General features: G+C 39.4%; 1 protein-coding gene across 1 annotated transcript in view; it reads right to left on the bottom strand.

Moving 5' to 3' along the window:
* Nucleotides 1–24190, bottom strand: part of LOC134612809 (stimulated by retinoic acid gene 6 protein-like) — a 218338-nt gene that overhangs the window by 135691 nt on the left and 58457 nt on the right. Inside the window, exon 4 of the mRNA XM_063457254.1 lies at nucleotides 1786–1886. Within this exon, the coding sequence (XP_063313324.1) occupies nucleotides 1786–1886 (101 nt within the window). The remainder of the gene's footprint in view (nucleotides 1–1785; nucleotides 1887–24190) is intronic.

The raw sequence follows: 24190 nt of genomic DNA, 5'->3' as shown, positions 1-24190 counted from the left end.
TAACTAAATAACCTCCATTTGTTTAAATATGCATAGGGATTTGAGAAGAGCGCAGGTAACTTTTTTTTCTTTGTTTTTTATTACTGTATGTATTTGGGCTGGTGTGTAATGTGGTCATTGCTGCTGCCCAAGAGTAGTGGGGGTTTGAGCGCAGGACCTGGGTTTTTTTTGTATTTGTATTTACTTTTGTATCACAGAGCTATGTTACAATGCCGCCGCCCAACCCATATTTTCACTATTAAGGGTTGATAAGCATGTAGGGGTTTATAAATCTATCCCTCTCTGTCTCATTAGAGATATATTTGCCAGAAACTCAAGGAATCAAGGTGAATAGTCAGTGTAGGACCCACCTGAGAGGTTTGCCTTGCCATGGCAGGTGGGCATACCCTCTCATTTCTGTCTGAGTTAACAACTATGCAATCTTCTCTGGACAGATTCACAGATCGACCTCTATTTATCATTCATTTTCTCTACTTTTTATCTAAGAGAGACAAGAAGTGTGGGCAGTGGGTAGGGGCTGTATAAGGCTATTAACCACATACGATTGAGGGTTAAAGCAACTGTTGCAAATTAGTATCCTTTCCTTGCTGAAACAATATTGCAACACTGTGTCAATACAGAAACTGTATTCAAACAGCCATCTGGTTCATACTTCCCATTTAATAAGTGTTTCTTACACTGAATTCAATCAACTATAATTAGGAGAAATAAGAGTGCAGTAGCCTGTATTTACAAAACCCTATACTAGCCCTTCATTATTAAAGGATCACTATAGTGTCAGGAAAACAAACCCCTTCAGCGACTTACCTTAATCCAGCGCCAGGCACCCTCGGCGCTGGTGACCTCACCTCTCCCACCGACGTCAGCTCCCGAGTGGAGGCGAATGCGCATGCGCGGCAAGAGCCTCATGCACATTCAAACAGTCCATTGGAAAGCATTTCTCAATGCTTTCCTATGGACGTTCTGCATGCTGGGTGCAATTTTTGCATCCAGCATTGCAGAAGCACCTCTAGCGTCTGTCAGGAAGACAGCCACTAGAGGTTGGATTAACCCTGCTATGTAAACATAGCAGTTTCTCTGAAACTGCTATGTTTACATTTAAAGTGTTAAAACCTGGAGGACCTGGCACTGATTCATTGATCTGAAGTGGTCTGCGTGACTATAGTGTCCCTTTAATCTGCAGAGTCCATGATAATAGCCATCTGCTCTCTGTATCCTAGACTAGTACTCAGTTTGATGTAATACAATTCAGCTCCTGATATAGACACGACACATTAAAGTCTGAATTTAGGACAATTGGAGGGATCTATATCACCTTTTTAATTTACAATCTATTTATCTGAGTAGATAGAAGTAGAGCCATTTGGCTTTGGATTGCTTTTCTGACCATTTACACACGTGGTGTGTAGCATATCATTTAAGAAAATACATTACTTTATTTTGTGTTATTTTCCATCTAACACCTACTTTACAGAGCTTTTGCCCTGGAAATAGGTAGTTATTATTATTACTCAATTAAAATATAAGAAATCCTTTGATGAACTTTTCCAAAAGTATTAAAAAATTATTATGAAACCTACTCTTTCCGAATGATTCAATGCTGTTATAATAATGACTTCTGTAGATAAATAATTTAGAATTTTTTCCAACATTATTGAACCATTTGGAAAATGTATTAAATTGAGGCTGAATTATACTGAATAAGTTGAATTCTACTTAGCTGAGATGAGTATTTTCAGTATACATGTTCCAGCATAATGAAAAATATTATGCAGCTATACGTACGCAACAAATCCAAATCGTTGATGAAGACATTTTAATTTGTCATCTATTTTATTTCTGTGTTTGTGTTTTTCAAGGAAGGACAATATCAAAATGATAATAACCTAAAAGGAAACAAAAAAAATGATAGTTGCAGTTAGTTTGAATGGCATTTTATTTTGATTGATATGACATAATCCATAATCATTTTGTTAATATGCAATCTGACTGTAAAAATAGAAACACGCTTTGTAGTTCTGCAAACATCTGTGTTAACAGTACATATAGCAATAGTTATTACTATTATTATTAGTAGTAGTATTTATATAGCGCCAGCCTATTCCACAGCGCTTTACAATAAGAGGGGAATTTACCAAATGAGGCAATAACAAAATATAACAGGAACAATAGGTAGTTGAGGACCCTGCTCAAACGAGCTAACAGTCTAGAGAAGGTGTGGTATAAAAACACAATAGGAAGGTGTGACAAAGTGCCCTTCGCCACTTTGGCCTAGAGAGGACTAATTGCCAGCCTCCTGCCCTGCGACTATGGCCCCTGGAAGATTTTGCCCTTTAAATACGTTATTTGGGCATAGTGGATTTTATTAGACTGGTTCTGGCCCTTTAAATGCTCTGACAAAGGATCTGCAGTTTTGCTATGCACTTCGGATGCAGAGTGTGAAGAAAACCCCTGTTTTATGGACTTAGTTTGACTGTTTTATCCCCCCCCCCCCCTCTTAGAACACCAGTTTATTTTTCCAGGTTTTATTTTTTTGTTTTTTTTTTATTGGTTTTGTCACAAATTACATAAAACTCAAATAAGTGCAATTTTCTTCACAATAATTTCACTTTGACACAATGTTACATAAAACATATAAAACAATCAACCTATCAGTTAACAATATATTATTATACTATTATAACACAGTACAGGTATTACCCTATAATTACTCAATTACTTCAACATATTGTCCTCATCCCGGCTCTTACACAATTTCCCCTTAATTTAAATATATATATATATATATATATATATATATATATATATATATATATATATATATATATATATATATATACATATATATATATACATATATATATATATATATATATATATACACATAACTTAAGCCTAGGAATAAGACAAATCCCAAGAGGTATCTTCGGTTGCCTATACTTAAACTACCACACACATACCGCATTTATTGTTCCAAGGATCTAAAGGGAAGGTAGGCTGATGAAGAGGAATAACTATAGTAAGTTTTATCCAGGAGTCAAACAATAATCATCCCATAGTGTCCATCTATATTTCGGGTCTATAGATGCCCCTAAGTGTCCATCTTCTCTTTCTAATGTTCTATTTCTCTGCATCACCCTCTCTACTTCTGACCACTTTGGGAGCTCTCCTCCCTTCCAATTTACAGCAATTAACCATTTCGAAATCGATAGACTCTGAAAGAGAAGGGATTTTAGTTCTTTCATATAATGGCTAGGTAAAAGATGGAATAAAGCCAGTTCTGGCGTTAAGTTAATATTTTCACCTGCAATTCGAGATATCCCAATATTTACCTCCTGCCAGTATATTTGAATGTAGGGGCAGGACCACCACATATGCAATGCTGAGCCTACTTGATTACAGCCCCGCCAGCATCATTTATATGTATCAGCTTTCTTTATTTTCCAAAGTTTTAACGGCGTTACATACCATCTATTTAAAATTTTAAAGTATATTTCCCTATATGAAACGTGTTTAATTTATCGGTTAAGGTGAAGGCTCCCACCCATACTTCTATATGCCAGGATTGACTTAACTTAAGTATCCAACTCCCTATCTCTCAGAACATTAAAACATTTTTGACAGCAAATGTTTCTTATTAGTTGAGCTTATTATTTTTTCACAGGCTGTCAATTGTCTAAACTGCTTTAAATGATAACTTGAGGATAAAATCTTAGACTTCAACTGGTTATATTCCATCCATAAACTAGAAGGGAGCTTAAAGTTAGACTGTAGACACTCAAATGAAGAAAATTGATTATTAACATACAAATCCTTTTATTGTCTGCAACCCAACTTCCACAGCCTCTCAAGCAAGGGAGACGGAATGTGTTCCCATAACCAAACAATAGGAGTAATAGGGCTTGGTAATGGAATCAGAGAGTATTTACAGTTCAATTTTAGCCAACATTTAGCATTATACCAAGTTGTCGAATCTTTACTATGCATTAGGGCACCAGGTACATCCTCTCGATAGATTATGGAGTTCATCCAAATACTTTTCCTCTTCCTCCCATCTCAGGATGTGTGCCAGTAAGGCGGCTTCCTGATATCTCTTAATGTCTGGGTATGCTAACCCTCCATTCGAGAATTTTGTTAACTAAAATCGGTATCTTAATTCTCATTCTTTTATTCTGATGGATAAATAAATCAATCGCCCTCTGCAGCTTATTAAGCAAATAAACGGGACACTGCCAGGGTATGCAGCGCATGCTATTCTACCCGACCAGGAGATATTAAGATTTTTCCATGTAGCCAAAATTTGCGTTATATTAGAATAAACTAATTGATAATTAACTGTCAATATTTTTTTCATTTCAACAAATAGCTTTATCCCTAAATGAGTTATTGAATATTGCCAGTTAAATGGATATAATTGAATTAATGCATTTTTCACAATTCGCTCCATATTAAAGGATAATGCTTCAGATTTCTTAACATTTAACTTATAATTGGAAACTGCACTGTACTCTGTTATAATATCTTGAAGAGCTTTTAAAGATTTTTTGGGATTTCCTAGTGTTATTATTACGTCAATCGGCATAAAGGGAAATAACATGGTGCCTTTGGTTTACCTCTATTCCTGTTAGTATATCTGAAGACTCTCTAATCGCAATCGCCAATGGTTCAATGATTAAGGCAAAGACTAATGGAGATAGTGGGCAACCTTGCCTGGTGCCATTTGAAATACCAAACCTTCCTGAACAAAGTTTTGGCCAATAACACTAGCAGTTGGTAAAGAGTATAATGCAGCTATCGCTTTGTCTGCAAATTCACCTAGACCATATTTAGACAGGGTGAGGAACATAAAGTCCCAATCCACCCTGTCGAAAGCTTTCTCAGCGTCAAGTCCTATAAAGATTGCTGCTATTTTGTTATATTTGATCACTGAGATCAAATTCAATAATTTCCTGATATTATCTGAACCCAATCTCCCCTGAATAAAACCCGTTTGATCCAGATTAATCAATTTGTGGATATATTGATTCAATCTCTCCGCTAAAATTTTTACGTAAATCTTTATATCCACATTGAGCAGAGATATAGGTCTAAAGTCAATACATTCTGGTTCTGATTTATTTGTTTTAGAAATTGTAATTATTTGTGCTTCCAGCAACTCCGGGTGTGCTTGGCCTGCTTTCTTAATTTCATTTAATGTTTGGGACAAATAGTTAACAATCTCCTCTTTGCAGAGTGAATAAAATTGATTAATTAAACCATCTGGACCAGGAGCTGAGCCCATTCTCAATTTTGAGATTGCCCAGTTAACTTCCTGTTCCGTAATGTCTTCGTTAAACTTTATCAACTCTATTTGGGAGACTTTAGGAAGACAAATTTTATCCAAAAAGTCAACTATTTTCCTTTTTTTCCCATCATTATCCATATATAATAGAGATCATGATAATATTTTTCAAAACATGCGGCAATATCCCCCGGCTTAACCAAAATGTCTTTATTGTATAATAACTTATTTATTCTACCCTTATTTAAATTTTGTTTCAACTTGTTTGCCATCAGTTTCCCTGCTCTATTTTGACCTTGATATAATCTTCGTTGCATAGCCCATACAGATTTATCCACCAAAAGTTGCTGAATTCTTTTTATTTGTAATTGTATTTCTCGAATTTTGTTTATCTTTAAATCAGAAGGAGTTTTTTTATTTTCTCTATCTAATATAATAAGTTCTATATGGAGCTCTCTTAGTGATTTGCCTCTCTGCTTCCTTAACCTTGATTGCCATTTTATCATTATCCCTCTTATATAAGCTTTTTAAGAGAGCCATACTATTTGTTTCGAATCTACAGAACCGTCGTTACTTAAAAAAAATGCTGCCGTTTCATTTTTTAAATTGTTTAATATTTCCGGATCCTTAATAAATCTATCTCCATTCTCCATCGCCTACTTTTCTTTGCAGAAAGATCATTGCCCAAAGTTACTCCTACCAACCCGTGATCAGACCAGGTAATAACTCCTATTTCTGCATATTTAATTTCGGAAATACCCTGGCCATCTATAAAAATATAATCCAATCTACTGTACATTTTATGTCTATGAGAAAAGAAAGAGTAATCCCTCTCTAACGGATGCAAAGTTCTCCAAGTATCATAAAGATTATATTTAAGTAGCAGTTTGTAAAACCTTTTGGACTAACTGGGGGTCAGCTTTTGTTGCTCCTATAGAGTTTCTATCCATAAATGGATCCAAAGGTAAATTAAAATCTCTGCATACATCTCCCTATGATGAAACAAATAAATAAACAACTTAAAGACCTAAGAACTGCAGAGATATCATGGATTGGGAGAATAAATGTTGTAAAATCATATTTAATGCCCAAATGGAGCTATATATTCCGCATGATACCTCTTAAAATCCCAAAACCATGGCTTACAATGATACAGACAGCTTTTGAGAAGTTTATATGGCTGAAAAAAAAACCGAGGGTGAATAAAAAAATACTAAATATGAGTTCCAAAAAAGGTGGGTTGGGGGTCCCAGATATTTTAGAGATATATGAGACATGCGCGTTGGCTCATTTAATTATATCACTAAAAGAGAGCTCCGCAGAGGAAGCTTGGGCAAAAATAGAAGCCACAAGACTGGGATCTCCAGACTTATTAGCTATATTTTGGAGTCTACAAAAGAGAAATAATACAAACATAGGCCTAATTACGGATAATTTATTATGGCAGTGGAAAAACTGGAAAAAGAGACTTAAGATACTGGATAAAATTATCACGGATATACCCTTCAGCATTTTGACAGTCAATATAGAAGATTTAAATATAAAAAACTGGACGGCTAATGGTATTAATAATATAGATCAAATAATGCAACAGAATCAAATTATGTCCTTTGAGGACATTAGGCAGCTATTTTCCCTTCCCTATAGAGAGAAATTTACATATTTAAGGATAAAACATTTTCTACATAAACATAGGGCCATAGAGTCATCTGAAGGATTACATACATTCATGAATTTAATTAACTCTAAAAGTAATAAAAATTTAGTATCACATTGTGCTAAACTATATAAATTATATAAATCGAGCCCAACATTTCCAGCCCTTGTATCTTGGGAAAAAGACCTACAGGTTACTATTACAAGAAAAGAGTGGATAAATGCAAATAATGCCGTAACTAAGGCTATTCATTGTTTAAATTCATCTGAAAGTCATTATAAGATCATTAATAGATGGCATTATGTCCCCACTAAACTGGCAAAAATTTACCCATCCTCTCAATATAAGTGTTGGAGATGTGGCTCATCTAGAGCAGACTATGTCCACATCTGGTGATCATGCCCAAACCTAAGGCAACTATGGAACAAAGTAGCAACATTTTGTCAAGAGGTGATAAAAGTAGATCTTGACTTTACCTGTAAGTCCTTTGTATTACATCTAGGCTGGCCTAGAATTTCAAGAAGCAAAAAAGATATAGTGATCCACATTTTAACGGAGACCAAAGCAACATTGGCGAGATATTGGAAATTATCTGATTCCCCCATTTGGGACGATAAAATTTCAGGTCCTGAACCATTGCAAAATGGAGATTGGAATCCTGAGACAAGACAATTATACTAATCCTAGAATAGAACAATGGGAGGAATGGGTAAAAAAGTTAAGCCCTACATAAGGAAAATAGTGGTATCCATTATTTGATTTTAGCACAGTATGAGTATTGGACACTACTGCTAAAAAACTACGTAGCGAACAATAAAAAAAAAAAAAAAATTATTTTGAGAAGAATAAAAGATGATAAACTTTCTGTGACTTATGAATATAGACAGATCAGAATTTTTTTTAATAATTTTTCATCTTACAGAGCTAACATTGTTGATACGTCTTGGGGCTGTAATGTTTAAATATTTTGCATCTCTATATAAAGCCGTTTTCTTGGCTTTTAATAATGTACATTTTTTTTTTTTTTAAAGAAAAAAAAAAGAGAAAGAAGAAGAAAGGGAAAAAGTAAAGGGGAAAATATCAAGCCCTATAGCAAGGTATTATTTATCAGGATATATATAGATCTCGGCACAGTGTGACTTTATGTTCGTTTTGTTTTTATGCTTACATGGTTTATCATAGACAGTAAATAGTTATTTAAGGTTCTCTTAAGTTGAAGTAAAGATACTAAATTTGGTATGTCGTCCAATTTATAATTAAGAGGATAATTAAGGGTAATAAACTAAAAGATTCAGTATCTTAGAGGGCTAGTACTGTCGAAACGTATTTATTGTTTTATTGTCTATTTTTTTTTTTTTTTTTAATAAGTCCTGTACTGTCCTGTATTGTCTATTGTGATACATTCTTTTGAAAAATAAAAAAATTAAAATAAAAAAAAAAATCTCTGCATACAACCAAAGTACCTGCAAAAAATGTCTTCATAGTTTTTAATGTTTCACTGATAAACTTAATTTGCCCTTTATTGGGGGCATACATATTTAAAATTGTAAATTTCTGAGAATTGATCAGACCTGCCCAAAGAAGATACCGTCCTTCTTTATCTTTTATAATAATTTCTTCTTTTATTAATAATAATTTATTAAATATTATTGAAACCCCTCTCGATTTACCTTTCAAATTAGTAGCACTATAAGGATTAGAATAATATCTATTACCAAAGAATGGAATTTTATTGGTCTGCCAGTGAGTTTCTTAGATACAAATTATATCCGGCTTATCCCTAGACAGGTTTTTAAATGCTATACTCCGTTTTCCCACTGTGTTTAACCCCTTAACATTTTGGCTAATAATCCTCAGAGACATAGACCAATCCAGCCACGACTCTGAGGACCCTCTAGTCCACCTTCATCTACACCTTCCCTCCCATGCCCCGGAACTTCCCACAAAACAAGACAAACACATTCAAAACCATACATACTTAGCATTAAAAAACACTGTAATATCATCATCTTTTTAGAGGATCTACCTACTTAGAAAGTTCCCACTCCTCCCTCTACCTCCCAAAAAGTGGAGAATCAAACTAACTTAGTTCGAGACCTTGGCGGAGGTCACCAGTTGAGCATTCCAATGATCTTTATGTTAATCAACCTAATATAGCCCAGGTCTAAAAGGCCTCTCTTATCTATAGCACAAAATCCATTAATAGATTAGTATAGGTAAACAAGAAAGAAAAAAAAGAGTCCCTAAATTTAATGCTAAATTTAATTTAATGCTCATCCCTATATAGACTCCACTTAACTTTCCCAATCTTATGGGCCCTGTTACTGCCTTAAATAGAGAAAACAAGAAGAGATAGGAGAGAGTGCTTTGTAATTGTTAAACTCCCTATTCTGAACATTCGATTCAATATGTTAAGAAAATGTGAATTACCTTCCTTTCCTAAGTCACTTCTATAATACAATAAAGTCTCTTAAATCTCCCAAACCTTTACCCTGTGAGAATATCATATTTTGTGAAAGTTCCCATTTAATTATTATCTATTTAGTGAAATTTAAAAAAATATATCTTTATTACCTAAAGACATCCTGCAATATCCTCCTTTTATTACCATAAATATTTATCCAATAAAGATTCCCTATTATGTGCATTTTTCAATATAACAATTAATATTATCATTAATGTAAGCATAACACATTTTTTTTGTGAACCAATACAGACACTTAATGTGATTTGTCATTTATGTCATTCTTACTCAAAAAAACTCTATATTATCTCCTTTTAACTACATTAAAGGGACACTATAGTCACCTGAACAACTTTAGCTTAATGAAGCAGTTATGTTATATAGAACATGCCCCTGCAGCCTCACTGCTCAATCCTCTGCCATTTAGGAGTTAAATCCCTTTGTTTATGAAGCCTAGTCACACCTCCCTTCATGTGACTTGCACAGCCTTCCATAAACACTTCCTGTAAAGAGAGCCCTATTTAGGCTTTCTTTATTGCTTTCTTTATTGTATTGTTCTGTTTAATTAAGATATTCTTAGGCTTTCTTTATTGTATTGTTCTGTTTAATTAAGACATTCTTATCCCCTGCTATGTTAATAGCTTGCTAGACCCTGCAAGAGCCTCCTGTATGTGATTAAAGTTCAATTTAGAGATTGAGATACAATTATTTAAGGTAAATTACATCTGTTTGAAAGTGAAACCAGTTATTTTTTTTCATGCAGGCTCTGTCAATCATAGCCAGGGGAGGTGTGGCTAGGGCTGCATAAACAGAAACAAAGTGATTTAACTCCTAAATGACAGTGAATTGATGAGGGAAATTGCAGGGGAATGATCTATACACTAAAACTGCTTTATTTAGCTAAAGTAATTTAGGTGACTATAGTGTTCTTTTAAGTATTTATCCAATACAGAGTATCCCATTTTGTGCAATTTTTCAATATAACAATTAATATTATCACCAACATTGAACATAATCTTAACATTATATCAAACAAGGCCCTGTATGGCCATTCAATTAAAATTTGTTTCAAACATTGTGCAATTTTAACCTCTTTAGTTTGCATATTCACCAATGCCATACTTATCATAAAATCACTTAAGGCTATCCAAAACCATCTATTTTAATTTAAATAAGCATTTATCCAATAACACCACTTCATTTTGTGCAATCTTCCAAATATATTATAGCACATTAGTTTATCCCATTATAATAGATAAGCTTGTATTTTTATCCAAACAAAACATCATCTGTAACTAATTTATAAAAGTTTACTTATTAATAGAAAAATAATACCCTAATAGAAAAAATGACCTATTCACCAGTGTTCTCTACTTATAAATGGATTCCTTTTACCCAGAGTATGCCATATTCTAACCAAATAGTCAAAATGTTCTACATCTTAACCCCAATTACACCTCCTTCGAGATGAACATCATAATACAACTCTATATTGGTTTTGTCCCTTCTCCCTATTTTCTCCATTTAGCAATATCTTAAGACTTCATCGAAGGATCTATATCTTTAAGACACCTCTCCCCCTCTTGCAGGGAGTTGATTACTTTAATCTCCCTGTATTGGTTATGGGCAATGATAAATGTTCTATTATTGTGTTCCCATTCATGTGCAATAACGTATGATACCTATAGGGGGTGTAGTGAGCACTGTGACGTCGAGTGAATAAAGATGGCTGCCGCATAGTCAATGAGACATGTGCTTTAGGGAGGAAGTGACCTATAGGTGGCCTAGTGAGCACTGTGACGTCGAGTGAATAAAGATGGCTGCCGCATAGTCAATGAGACATGTGCTTTAGGAAGGTATTGAGAATTCTTAAGTCACTTCCTTTCACAAATGACCACATGTAGTATCCGCCTCCTAGAGATGACCATTAGGTATTGGTTATGTTACCTCTGTGGGCGGATACTAGATGGGAGGTTATTCAAGGGGTTACCAGAAACCTGAGAGCAGTTTCATGACTGGGTCGGAAGAAGCCAGGTGTCTTTAGAGGTGCCCATGTAAATCCATTTAACATGTGGCAAGGAACTCACCTCATTGTTCTGTGTGTTATGCTGATTCAATTATCCTGTGTAAGCTGCTGAATCTCCATGAATAGAGCTAAGTAGATTTCTTACCTGAATGTATTGTTTATAGCAGTGTGTGTTTTTTAAAAGTATTTGTTTTTTTGTGTGCTTGATAATTGTATTCCCAGTAAAGTTTTGTTTATACTTTCATCAAAACTTTGCCTCTTGTCTGTTCATTCAAGATATTCACTAATATTTATGTGATTGACCAGTATACCTTTTATTATTTTATTTGTGGTATTATTTCATATTTATGAAATTCAGAACTTCATAAATATAAAGAAATTACTTAATTTACCATTACAACTGGCGCTGTGAACAGGATACTGCACAATCACTAAATATAGAATATTTGAATGTGTGTATAGATTGAATAAGCCTATAGCACAGTCACGTTGCACAGTGAAAAGAGATATAGTTAACAAGCATTGTCTTTGATTGGTATATTTGCATTTTTGTGTTCCCCCTGAGAGTAAAGATGCTTACTCTGTTTAAAAAAAGTAATAGAGCAGGAGGGAAGGAGGCGTCTAAGTATGGGACAATTCCATTGTGGGCCAGTTTAGAAAACTGGAAACCCATTGCTGAGGAGCTGATCAAGTATGCAGCTCCTGTCTATCCTGATGCTGGTACTGAACTTGGTGTTCAAGCATTACGGTTAGACCTGGGAGTATACTCCAAAAAAGTGCGGAAAGCCGCTGCCACCACAGGGTGGATAGTTGTGCAGGCCCTTAGCCGCGAGGTGCAAAGAAATAAAGCGCTCGAGAAAGAGTTGCAGGATGTAAAAGATTTATTAGTTATGACTAAAGAATGTATGCGTAGTAATGCATGCCAGGTGGCTGCCCTAGAAGAAAAGTGTACTACTTTAGTGGTAAGCAAGATTAACCGCAGGAGGTCACAGAAAGGAAAAAAGCCAGTGCCTGTAAGTAAAGTGCGAGCAATGGTTGCAAACCCCATATGGGATCCTGAAGCACCGCTACAGTCATCTGATGATGAGTATGTATCCTTTTCTGATGATGATAATGATGTGGACAGGCGACAAGCCCGTCCTATCATTACACAGCAGCGGAAAAGGAGACTACAAGATAGAGCGCATGGTTTGAGAAATGGTGTACATGAAGAGATGAATGAAGTGGTAAAAAGTTACACACAAACAGAGCTCATGGAGCTGGCAAAGGTGTATAAGCATGAAGTTGGTGAAAATGTGGGAGAATGGTTATTGCGCATGTGGGATGGAGGAGCTGACAGTGTGCAGTTGAATGCAAGGGAAGCATTATGTATGGGGCAGCTGACGCTGCATCCACAGCTCATGCAGGTATTACGGAGGGTGAGGGAGATTGGAGGTAATTTTTCATTATTTGATATGGTGCGGCATGCCATAATTGTGGCCTTCCCATCTAGCAATGACATTGAGCCCATTTTACCCTGGTCAAAACCGAGGGATGCTATTACCCGCATTAGAGTTATGGGTTGTGTGGTGGGATTAAACAAGGATAACTGGGAAGGTCCAGACATGGAGGAATTCACAGCCAGCATGCGGTCTCGGTTTTTAAAAAGTGCACCCCAGGAAATGAAGGCATCTTTATTGTCTTTGCTGGGCAGTTTGGGGAATAATGTAAAGGTACATCAGCTCACCACTTATTTAGCTGAAATTGGGGAATTAGAGTCAGAATCTAACCCTAGGAAAGGTGTTTTTGCAGCTAACAGGACAAGGGAGGAGATGGTGGAACCAATAGAGGGAAAAAATCAGGGAAAGTTTAGGAATAAAACAAGGCTGAGAGTTAATCGTTTTCAAATGTGGAATGATTTGATTGAGGCTGGTGTACCTAGAGAACAAATTAATGGAATTTCAACACCTGCCATGTTTGAAAAATGGTTAGAACTAAAAAAAGAGTCTAATAAAAAGGTACAGGTGCATTTGGCATGCAAGGATCAGGCAGACAATACCATGCCCTCTGCCCCATTTGTCCCAAAGTCTCCTCCCCCTAGTTATTTAAAAAACACTCCTCTCATGCCTACAGACACACCTCCTCTGTCCATACCTCTATTCCAACATTGTGCTCCTTATGCTGTGCCCCCACCCTCACTTCAAGCCCAAGATAACACCCCCCCACATTCATACCCACATATGTCCTCACTGTTTCCAACAGAATATCGTGCTAGGACTTACTCTCATACTACATCTAGTGAGAAACAAGCACTGCCAGAGAGTGATGGTAAAGTCAGATCCTTGTATCCTGTAAAAGATCTGATGACACATGATTTGATGGATTGGGACAGTGCTGTAGTACAATGACAGAATGGTGGGCCTCCGGCGGTACATGTTTCCCCTTTAACCGCCGGGGACCGACGCCCTTATGTACCTTTGACTGTGTGGTGGGGGACAAGACCAGGACCAACAAAGATTTTAGCTTTAGTTGACACAGGAGCAGAAGTCACAGTACTGCATGGTAATCCATCAAGGCTATCAGGACCCTGTGTGAGAATAGAAGGTTTAGGAGGTAGAATTACCAAAGCAGTACAAACTGTTGTGGCTATGTCAATTAACAAAGGACCAAGATTCAGTGCTAAAGTTTTGATTTCAGAATTGCCAGACAATATCTTGGGAATAGATGTGTTACTAGGGCAGAGTATTGAGACACAGTGGGGGGTGTTCACGTTTGGATTCCCTCATAAGCCATACTATCTCAGACCAGTAAAAGACATTGTGCGAGGGAATGCAAATTGGACACCTGTCATTGTTCCTCCTCCATGCAACCCGGTAAGACTGAAGCAATACCGTTTGCCCGGAGGATGTCAAGAAATTAGTGAGACTATCGACAAGCTTTTACAGTCAGGTGTAATTCGTCCAGCTGTCAGTCCGTTCAATGCTCCAGTATTCCCTGTAAAGAAGATGGATGGTTCATGGCGAATGACGGTGGATTACCGGGGACTCAACAAGGTAGCACCACCATTGAGTGCTGCTGTCCCTGATATTATAACCATTGTGGGAAACATTGCCAAACAGGCCGGGGAGTGGCATGCGGTAATAGATTTAGCTAATGCGTTCTTTTCAATTCCTATTGCACCTGAGTCGCAAGATCAATTTGCTTTCACTTGGGAAGGACGCCAATATACCTTCCAAGTTGTGCCCCAGGGATATATACACTCACCTACGATTTGCCATGGACTAGTTGCACGGGATTTAAGCCACCTCACTCTACATCTTCCAGTATTTCACTACATTGATGACATCATGATCTCTGGATCTAAAGAGGAAGTGAAAGAAGCATTACCTGTTCTAGTGAATTACATGACTGGACGGGGATGGGCAATAAATAAAGACAAAATTCAAGGTCCAACCCAAGAAGTTAAATTCCTAGGAATGATGTGGTCCGGGCCTGTTCGGAAGATACCTCAGCCTGTGCTGGATACTATCCAGAATTCTCCAGAACCTAAGACGCTAACAGAAGCCCAAAAGTTTTTAGGTGCAGTTGGTTACTGGAGAGCATTTATACCGCATCTAGGATTGCTGCTACGCCCCATATACAATGTTACCAGAAAGAAATCAGCATTTGTATGGGGAATTGATCAAGCTACAGCATTCCAAGCAGCAAAGGAAGCAGTATTACAGCATCAGGGCTTGGGCCCGATTCAAATTGGAGCTCCGTTCATATTGGATGTGATGGTGAACGACAACGTAGCATCATGGGGACTATGGCAACCGAGTGAAGACAAAGGCAAGCGGGCAGTACCAATTGGGTTTTGGTCCAAGCAATTGACTGGGGCTCAGCAAAGGTACACACCTTTGGAGAAGAATCTTCTGGCAGCATACCTCGCACTGCAGCATGTGGAGACAATGACTGAGAAAAGCATAGTATCAGTGAAAACAGATTTACCAATAGCAGGATGGGTACGAGATGAAGGATTATCTGCAAAGACAACAGTGGCACAAAGTCAGACATTATTAAAATGGAAGTGGTACCTGCAGGAAAGAGGAGGGATCCAAGCAGGTGAAGTGAAGGAACTGACCAAACTCCTTACTGGGTTAGTGACATATGATACACTTTCACATCCCAATGTACAAGAAGTCCCAATTTTACAGCCCTCACCCATCAAGACAGCTCCTTCATTTGGAGAACTGGGTGAAGAACAAAAGAAAAACGCATGGTTCACAGATGGGTCTGCAATCATGACCCACAAAGGACGACATTGGACTGCAGTAGCTTACAACCCTCAGCAACAAATTGTGATTCAAGAGAAGGGAATAGGAGGATCTAGTCAATATGCTGAATTGACTGCCATAGTCATACTGATGGAAGAAACCACAGATCCAGAGCTCTACATCTATACAGATAGCTGGGCTGTGTACAAGGCTTGTGTTACATGGATGCCTACATGGAGAAACAACAGGTGGCAAATACATGGCAAGACAGTATGGGGAGGAGAAGATTTATGGGAAAATATATGGAAAACAGCCCAATCAAGATTAATACACCTCGGACATGTTAATGCCCATGTGAAAGACAGTACTGGAGAAGAGAACGCGAATAAGATAGCCGATGAATTGACCCGAATACGAGAAGCAAAAATAACACCAGAACCTGTTGATCCAGTATTACTTAGAATGGCAGACTGGGCCCATGAGACCGCGGGTCATAGAGGAAAAGCAGCTACGCTAGAGTGGGCGCGAGCCCGAGGACTACCAATAACTCTCCAGATGATTGTCCAAGCTCAAGAAGTATGCGAGACCTGCAACGAGGTGAAGAAATGGCCCCTCACGAAGCAAGCCCGTGGACATTTAAATAAAGGAACAATAGCAGGACAGATCTGGCAGATGGACTACATTGGTCCCATGCCTAAAGGAAGAGGGGGGCTGATGTATTGTTGTACTGCTGTAGACACCTTTTCCGGAATTCTGAAAGTATTACCCTGCAAACATGCAAACCAGGCCTCAACACTTCAGATGCTACAGACTCTTGTGATTGCTTATGGACTGCCATCTGAGATTCAGACAGACAATGGAACCCACTTCACTGGACAGCTCGTACAGCAGTGGGCAAATGACTCAGGGATTAAGTGGATCTTCCACATCCCCTATCATCCTCAAGCTTCGGGGTTGATTGAAAGGTGCAATGGGCTTTTAAAAGAACAGATTCGGAAGCTATCCCCAAGTAGGACATTGAGGGGGTGGGACCGGGTGATCACGCAGGCAGTTATGATACTAAATAGTAGACCAATAGGACAGTTTTCACCATATGAAAGATTGACTGGACAGGTAGGGACACCAACTGTGTCAGTTCGATTAAGGTTTAAGGGATCTTTCCCCCAACAGGTGGGGAAGAACAAATTTAAAGTGGTCAGCCAGAACCTAGTTGAGATTGTACAGGGTGATGAATGGATGACATACATACTTCCCATGGGTGGGATATTACCAGAAGGGACTGAAGTGACCTTCGCCCTAACAGAGGAGCTAAGAGATGATAAATGGTTGACCACAGGGATGGTAAATGTGTTATCAGATTTGTGGGAAATCCCATTGACCAGGGGGTGTCCAGGCCAGATTTTCTCACACACTGTATTAGGCGTGGTATCCATTTGGATCCCACGGAAAGTATTAGTGACATGGGAGGAAAGCAATACCTTACAGACAGGTTCCAAAGTATGGGTGCTACCACGAGCAGGTGAGCAGGTCAAACAGAAGGGAGAAATACTGTCCAATGGACCTGGTGACACTAAAGTTGTATTACTAAGTGGAGGTACTCACCCTATTTTCTTTCCTTCCAACAGATTGGTGCCTATATAGACAAGTCGGATCCCTGGTCCTCCAACTCATACCTGAATCTATTAGCAAGTTATTCGAGAGTGTCAAACAGCACGGATTGCTGGATTTGTGGGGCCATATCATTCAGCGAGGAGAGCAGTTACCCATATGTTGGTGTTCCATGGACATTGGAGGAGTTAAAACAATATAATAATACAGGATTCGGCTGGTACCGAGAAGAAGGAAAGCCACAATCATTGGACAGATTGCATATTATAAACCGCCCCCAGGAAGGTGCTATTTGTATCAGTTCACATAACAACGGAGGCAATGCCACTAAAATGGGATATTCTAACTGTACATCTGCCTGGGTAAAGGGCTATGGTAATGAACAACATTGGGCAATGACTGTCAAAGACGCCAGCCCAGTGGTGAGAGTAATAAGTATGACCTCTCATGGTGCAATAAAAAGACTGAGCTTTCCCTTTATTTCTATACTCCTGGACACTTGTTTTAGTGGGGCCCCAGATAATAGTTACAGTGTCCTTCCCAGAGGTGTGTATTTTCTGTGTGGTAATTGGGCCTATAGATGGTTACCTAGTCAATGGGAAGGAGAATGTTACATTGGATCAATCATCCCCGCCATAAGGCATAGAAATAGCTTTCCAGAAGGCATTATTAGAAATAAACGGTGGAGTTCATTTATCGGAGAACATGAAGCTAATTCTGGAATTGTATTTCCCGGCTGGGGAGTATATTGGTCATTAACTCGAATAGAAGCTTTAAAAAAGCTAGTGGATGAAGCTTTAGATGCAACCGTGGATGCTATTAACAAACTATCCCAAGAGCAGGTACAAATGAGAGCAGTGGTGTTGCAAAATAGACTGGCATTAGATTATGTCTTGGCCGCCAAAGGAGGCGTTTGTGCGTTGGTAGGGACAGAGTGCTGCTCATATATTGTCAATAACTCTGGCGCAATAACACATGATATTTCAAAGATAAATGATACCAGGAAGAAGCTCCAGAATCCACCGGATAGTGGACCTTTTGGGTGGTTGGGTAATTTAGGGTTTAAAGTAATGCAATGGGTAGTAGTGGGTGTTGTTTTATGTATAATATTGTATTTTTTTGTAAATTTGATTATATGTGTGGGAAAGCAAGCTATGAAGAAAGTAAGACCTATCCGGGAAATATATGAGTTATAGTTATTACTCATGTAATGGGATCAACAGGTGGATTGTATTGGTTATGGGCAATGATAAATGTTCTATTATTGTGTTCCCATTCATGTGCAATAACGTATGATACCTATAGGGGGTGTAGTGAGCACTGTGACGTCGAGTGAATAAAGATGGCTGCCGCATAGTCAATGAGACATGTGCTTTAGGGAGGAAGTGACCTATAGGTGGCCTAGTGAGCACTGTGACGTCGAGTGAATAAAGATGGCTGCCGCATAGTCAATGAGACATGTGCTTTAGGAAGGTATTGAGAATTCTTAAGTCACTTCCTTTCACAAATGACCACATGTAGTATCCGCCTCCTAGAGATGACCATTAGGTATTGGTTATGTTACCTCTGTGGGCGGATACTAGATGGGAGGTTATTCAAGGGGTTACCAGAAACCTGAGAGCAGTTTCATGACTGGGTCGGAAGAAGCCAGGTGTCTTTAGAGGTGCCCATGTAAATCCATTTAACATGTGGCAAGGAACTCACCTCATTGTTCTGTGTGTTATGCTGATTCAATTATCCTGTGTAAGCTGCTGAATCTCCATGAATAGAGCTAAGTAGATTTCTTACCTGAATGTATTGTTTATAGCAGTGTGTGTTTTTTAAAAGTATTTGTTTTTTTGTGTGCTTGATAATTGTATTCCCAGTAAAGTTTTGTTTATACTTTCATCAAAACTTTGCCTCTTGTCTGTTCATTCAAGATATTCACTAATATTTATGTGATTGACCAGTATACCTTTTATTATTTTATTTGTGGTATTATTTCATATTTATGAAATTCAGAACTTCATAAATATAAAGAAATTACTTAATTTACCATTACACTCCCTTTCACTCTTAATAAGTAATTTAGTTGGAAAACTCCATTTGTAAGAAATATTTTTTTTCCCTTAATGCTTTGGTTATCGTTCTAAATTCTCTACGTTCCATAATCACTTCTACTGATATATCCGGGAAGATTTTCAATTGCTCATATGGAGTCTCAAATATTTTATTTTCAAAGGCCTTCTGTAATATTTTATATTTAACTGTAAAAAAAATGTAATTTCACTATCACATCTCGGGGCAATTCCCTTGGAGCATTACGTGAAAGAGGTAATCTATGGACTTTGTCTAGCATGTGGGCCCTCTCAAATTCTGGGATAACCAAACAGTTCAGAAATGTTGTCACATAATTATGGAGTTCCGGCTGCCCTACTGTTTCAGGTATCCCTCTTATACGAATATTATTTTGTCTAGAGAAATTATCCAATCTACTATATTTCTGTTTGAGGTTTAAAAGTTCCTCTTTCAATTTCTGTATTTCCAACTTCGAATGATTCTGTGATTTTATTACAGAGTCCTGTTGAGTACCCAACTCTACTACTTTCTTTGATAAAGTATTGAGATCTTTGGTGTTTTTAGCAATCTCCTTTGTAAATTCCTGTACAATAGAACTATTTAAATCTTTCAATAGTTCAATCATTACTTCTTTCATATTGGCTATCGTAAGATGTCCCTCCCTCTGACTCTCCACCTCTCCTGGCTCATCTACTAATGATGACTCAGCTGATGTCATTAGGCTATCTGAATGTTCTGAATCTTTTTGCAATCCTGATGTTAAAGCTAACTCCTCAGAGTTTTTACGTTTATTAATTGGAGATTAAAAAATTCCTTGTCGGGTTTCCATTTTCCTTCTCCCTCTCTTTACCTTTCCCTTTACCCCTTGTACTTTGATTATACTTACTTTTCATTTTGTTCCCTCTCTTACCAGTGGTTATAAAGTACTAAGAGGAAAGGGTCAAACAATCCCACTTTACAAACACTATGAATCACATATATACACTCTTAGTTGAAAGAGAAAAAAAAAAAAAACTTAGAACACCAGTTTAAACCCTTAATAACTGTCATATTTTCAAACACTGTCTTTTAACTGTCATTTTGTTTTCCTCTGAGGAGGAGTTGTTTTGCTGCATGAGTGCTGTTGCTTCTGTGTGCTCATTAAACAGACCTGCTTGACCCTTTCTTGAAGCCTTGGCTCATGCTTGGGGGATGGGATAAGTCTACAGTGCTGATAGTGTCGGTTGGAGTGCTTGGAGTCCTTGGCAAGCACTAGGAGCATCGATTGGCGGAGGTACTCGATCGGAGTGCCAGCGGGTCCGTCACATTTTGGTGATAGCGGTGGGATGGCGTCCTAGTGCGAGGAGAAGCAGCTCAGAGACACCGGTAATGTGTTGATCATAGTGAGGGCAACGCTAGCATGAGTGCAGCGGCCCTGGAAGCAGAGGTGTCCATTGACTTGAAGCAAGCAAGTATGGCATACTCTGACTCTTGCGAAGATTTTCTGGCCGAGGTGAGGCAGCGAGTGGCCTGGTATGGCCCTGATGTGTCCATTGATACCAGGCGATCTGGAACCAGGTAACTGTCGAAAGAGAAGCAAAGAGGGACCAAGAATTCCTGCTGGCTAAAGCGAGGAAAAGAAGCCTCCAACGAAAGGAGGCAGCCGGAGGTACCCGAAGTAGGGGACCTCATAGACTGGTCCTATGAGGAACCCCAACAGGCAGGTGGAGATGGGACCAAGGTCCCTCTACCGGCCCCACAGGGATGCTGGGCAGTCGGCCCAGATCCCCAACTGCACCTGAAGCTACCGGCAGAGGAGGCAGGTGGTCCTTATTCCCACGTCCTGGGGGACCTCATAGACTGGCACTGGGAGGAACCTCAAATGGCAGGTGGAGATGGGACCGAGGTCTCTCTACCGGCCCTACAGGGATGCTGGGCAGCCGGTCCAGATCCCCAGTTACAGCCAGAGCTACAGAGAGAGGAGGCAGGTGGTCCTTATTCCCAAGTCCTGGTGGATCTCATAGACTGGCACTGGGAGGAGCCTCAAGTGGCAGGTGGAGATGGGGCCGAGGTCTCTCAACCGGCCCTACAGGGATGCTGGGCAGCTGGCCCAGATCCCCAACTGCAGTTGGAGCCCCAGGGAGAGGAGGCAACCAGGCTCTCTCCCCAGCGGCAGTGTGAGCTTCAGGGAGAGGAGACAACCGGTCTCGCTCCCCAGCAGCAGCAGGAGTACCAGGAGGAGGAGGTAGGCGACCCCTGCCCTCCACAGCCATCCCCTAACCCGGTACTGGGTTTAGTGGGGAAGATGTTAGCCTCCACTGACCGCCTTCCAGCAAATGAGCTGGCATCTGGACAGAGCGCTGTTGGCCTCTGCCCACTAGTTCCCCTCAGCAACCTGGGACATACAGGACAGAGCCGGACACTGGAAATCACCAGGGGCAGTAATGGTGTATTGTGGGTGGGCTACTCTGTTAACTGTTTATTGTGGGTGGGCCACTCGACTAACTCAGGTACTGACCGACAGAAGGCCAGGTACCTGGTTAGTCTCCCTCCCAATGGGAAGATGTGTGACGAAGTGCCCTTCACCACTTGGAGAGGACTAATTGCCAGCCTCCTGCCCTGCGACTATGGCCCCTGGAAGATTTTGCCCTTTAAATACGTTATTTGGGCATAGTGGACTTTATTAGACTGGTTCTGGCCCTTTAAATGCTCTGACAAAGGATCTTCAGTTTTGCTATGCACTTCGGATGCAGAGTGTGAAGAAAACCCCTGTTTTATGGACTTAGTTTGACTGTTTTATTTCCCCCCCCCCTCTTAGAACACCAGTTTAAACCCTTAATAACTGTCATATTTTCAAACACTGTCTGTCTTTTAACTGTCATTTTGTTTTCCTCTGAGGAGGAGTTGTTTTGCTGCATGAGTGCTGTTGCTTGAGTGTGCTCATTAAACAGACCTGCTTGACCCTTTCTTGAAGCCTTGGCTCATGCTTGGGGGATGGGATAAGTCTGCAGTGCTGATGGTGTCGGTTGGAGTGCTTGGAGTCCTCGGCAAACACTAGGAGCATCGATTGGTGGAGGTACTCTTTGAGGCCATAAGAAGTCCTGAAAATATGGGTTTTGAAGATTGAAGAGTAGGGGAGAGTCTGACAGGGGTAGGCAGGCTGTTCCAAAGGAAAGCAGCCGCCCGTGAGAAGTCTTGCAGGCATGAATTTGCAGTAAGGGTGTGAGCAGCAGACAGGAGAAGGTCACCAGTAGAGCAGAGAGACCGAAAGGGGGCATACCTATGAATCAGTGAAGGAATGTAAGAGGGGCTAGAGTTGGTTAGAGCTTTATAGGTAAGGGTTAGTATTTTAAATTGACACCTGTAGGGTACAGGAAGCCAGTGTAATGATCGACAGAGGGTTGACGTGTGAGAGGAGCGACAGGTGGTAGTGGAATCCAAATGGATTAATGAGTTTGCCAAGAGGGGCAGTATAGAGAGAGAACAAAAGGGGACCAAGAACTGAACCTTGAGGGACTCAGACTGAGACAGAATGAGGAGAGGAGGTGTCATTTGAAAAAGAGACACTGAAAGAGCATTGGGAGAGATAGCAGGAGAACCATGAGAGGGTTGTGTCACAGAGACTAAGAGATTAAAGAATTAGGAGAAGGAGGTCATGATCAACACTGTCAAAGGCAACAGAGAGGTCAAGAAGAATTAGTATGGAGTAGTAGCCTTTGGATTTAGCTGCAATTAGATTATTTGTAACTCTAGTCAGAGCAGTCTCTGTGGAGTGGAGAGGGCAGAATCCAGACTGAATAGGGTCAAGGGGAGAGTTGGAATTGAGGAAGCAAGTCAGACGGGTAAAGACAAGTCTTTCCAAAAGCTTTGAGGAGAAAGGGAGCAGGGATATGGTACGATAGTTGGAAGGGGAGGTAGGATCAAGAGATGGCTTTTTGAGGACAGTTACAACAGTAGCATGTTTAAGGGGAGCTGGGACAACATCAGAAGAAAGAGAGCAGTTGAAGATGTGCGTTAACGATTGCACCGGACAAGGGGCTCGAGATCGTATGAGGTGGGATGGAATGGGATCAAGCGGATACGTGGTGGGATGAGAGGAAAGGAAAAGCACAGCCCCCTCCTGTTCAATAGCTGGAGATAAGTCTTGGAGGTTAGGGATGGTATTGTCCAAGTAAGATTTAGATAGAGACCGGAGAAGGGGAGAGAATTAATTCCTTAACTGTTTAATCTTGTCAGTAAAGTAACAGCTATTAGCTAAAAGATCAGTTTGTGGGGTGGCCAAAGCAGGGTGAAGAAGAGACTTAAAAGTATTAAAGAGATGACTAGGATGATTGTGGGAGTATGAACTAATGAGAGAAGAAAAGTAGGACTGTTATGCAAGGGTGAGGGCTGTGCTGTTGGAATGCAAGACAAATTTATACTGTAGAAAGTCTAACAAGGTGCAAGACTTCCTCCAGCAGCGTTCAGCTGAACGGGAGCATCTCTGCAGGAAGCGTGTTAACTTAGTATGCCACGGTTGGAAGCGCTCCCTACTTGAGGTGCGTCCTTGGAGCGGGGCTTATTCTATCCACTAGTATTATGCTATGGTTAATACCAAACACAGTATGCTAAGCAAAAAATTATTTAAACGTGAAATTAAGAAGAGCAATTGTTAATTAAAGAGGATCTGTCACTTTCCAGGGTCTTTTCATGTTTTGCAAAAACCATACGAGGGGACATCTTTGTTTAGGTTCCACTGGTTGTAGGATTCAGTCAAAGGTAGGATTACTTACCTTTGTTTCCTAATAATGGTTAATAAGTGTGCAGGGGTTTAGAAAAATACTGCTCTTTGTCTCAGAGATTTTTACCTTATAGCTGAGGACAGCTAGGTGAAATGTTAGTA

This window comes from Pelobates fuscus, chromosome 5, assembly GCF_036172605.1.
Source record: "Pelobates fuscus isolate aPelFus1 chromosome 5, aPelFus1.pri, whole genome shotgun sequence".
Classification (NCBI taxonomy): Eukaryota; Metazoa; Chordata; class Amphibia; order Anura; family Pelobatidae; genus Pelobates; species Pelobates fuscus.
This window is presented reverse-complemented; position numbering and strand designations above follow the sequence as displayed.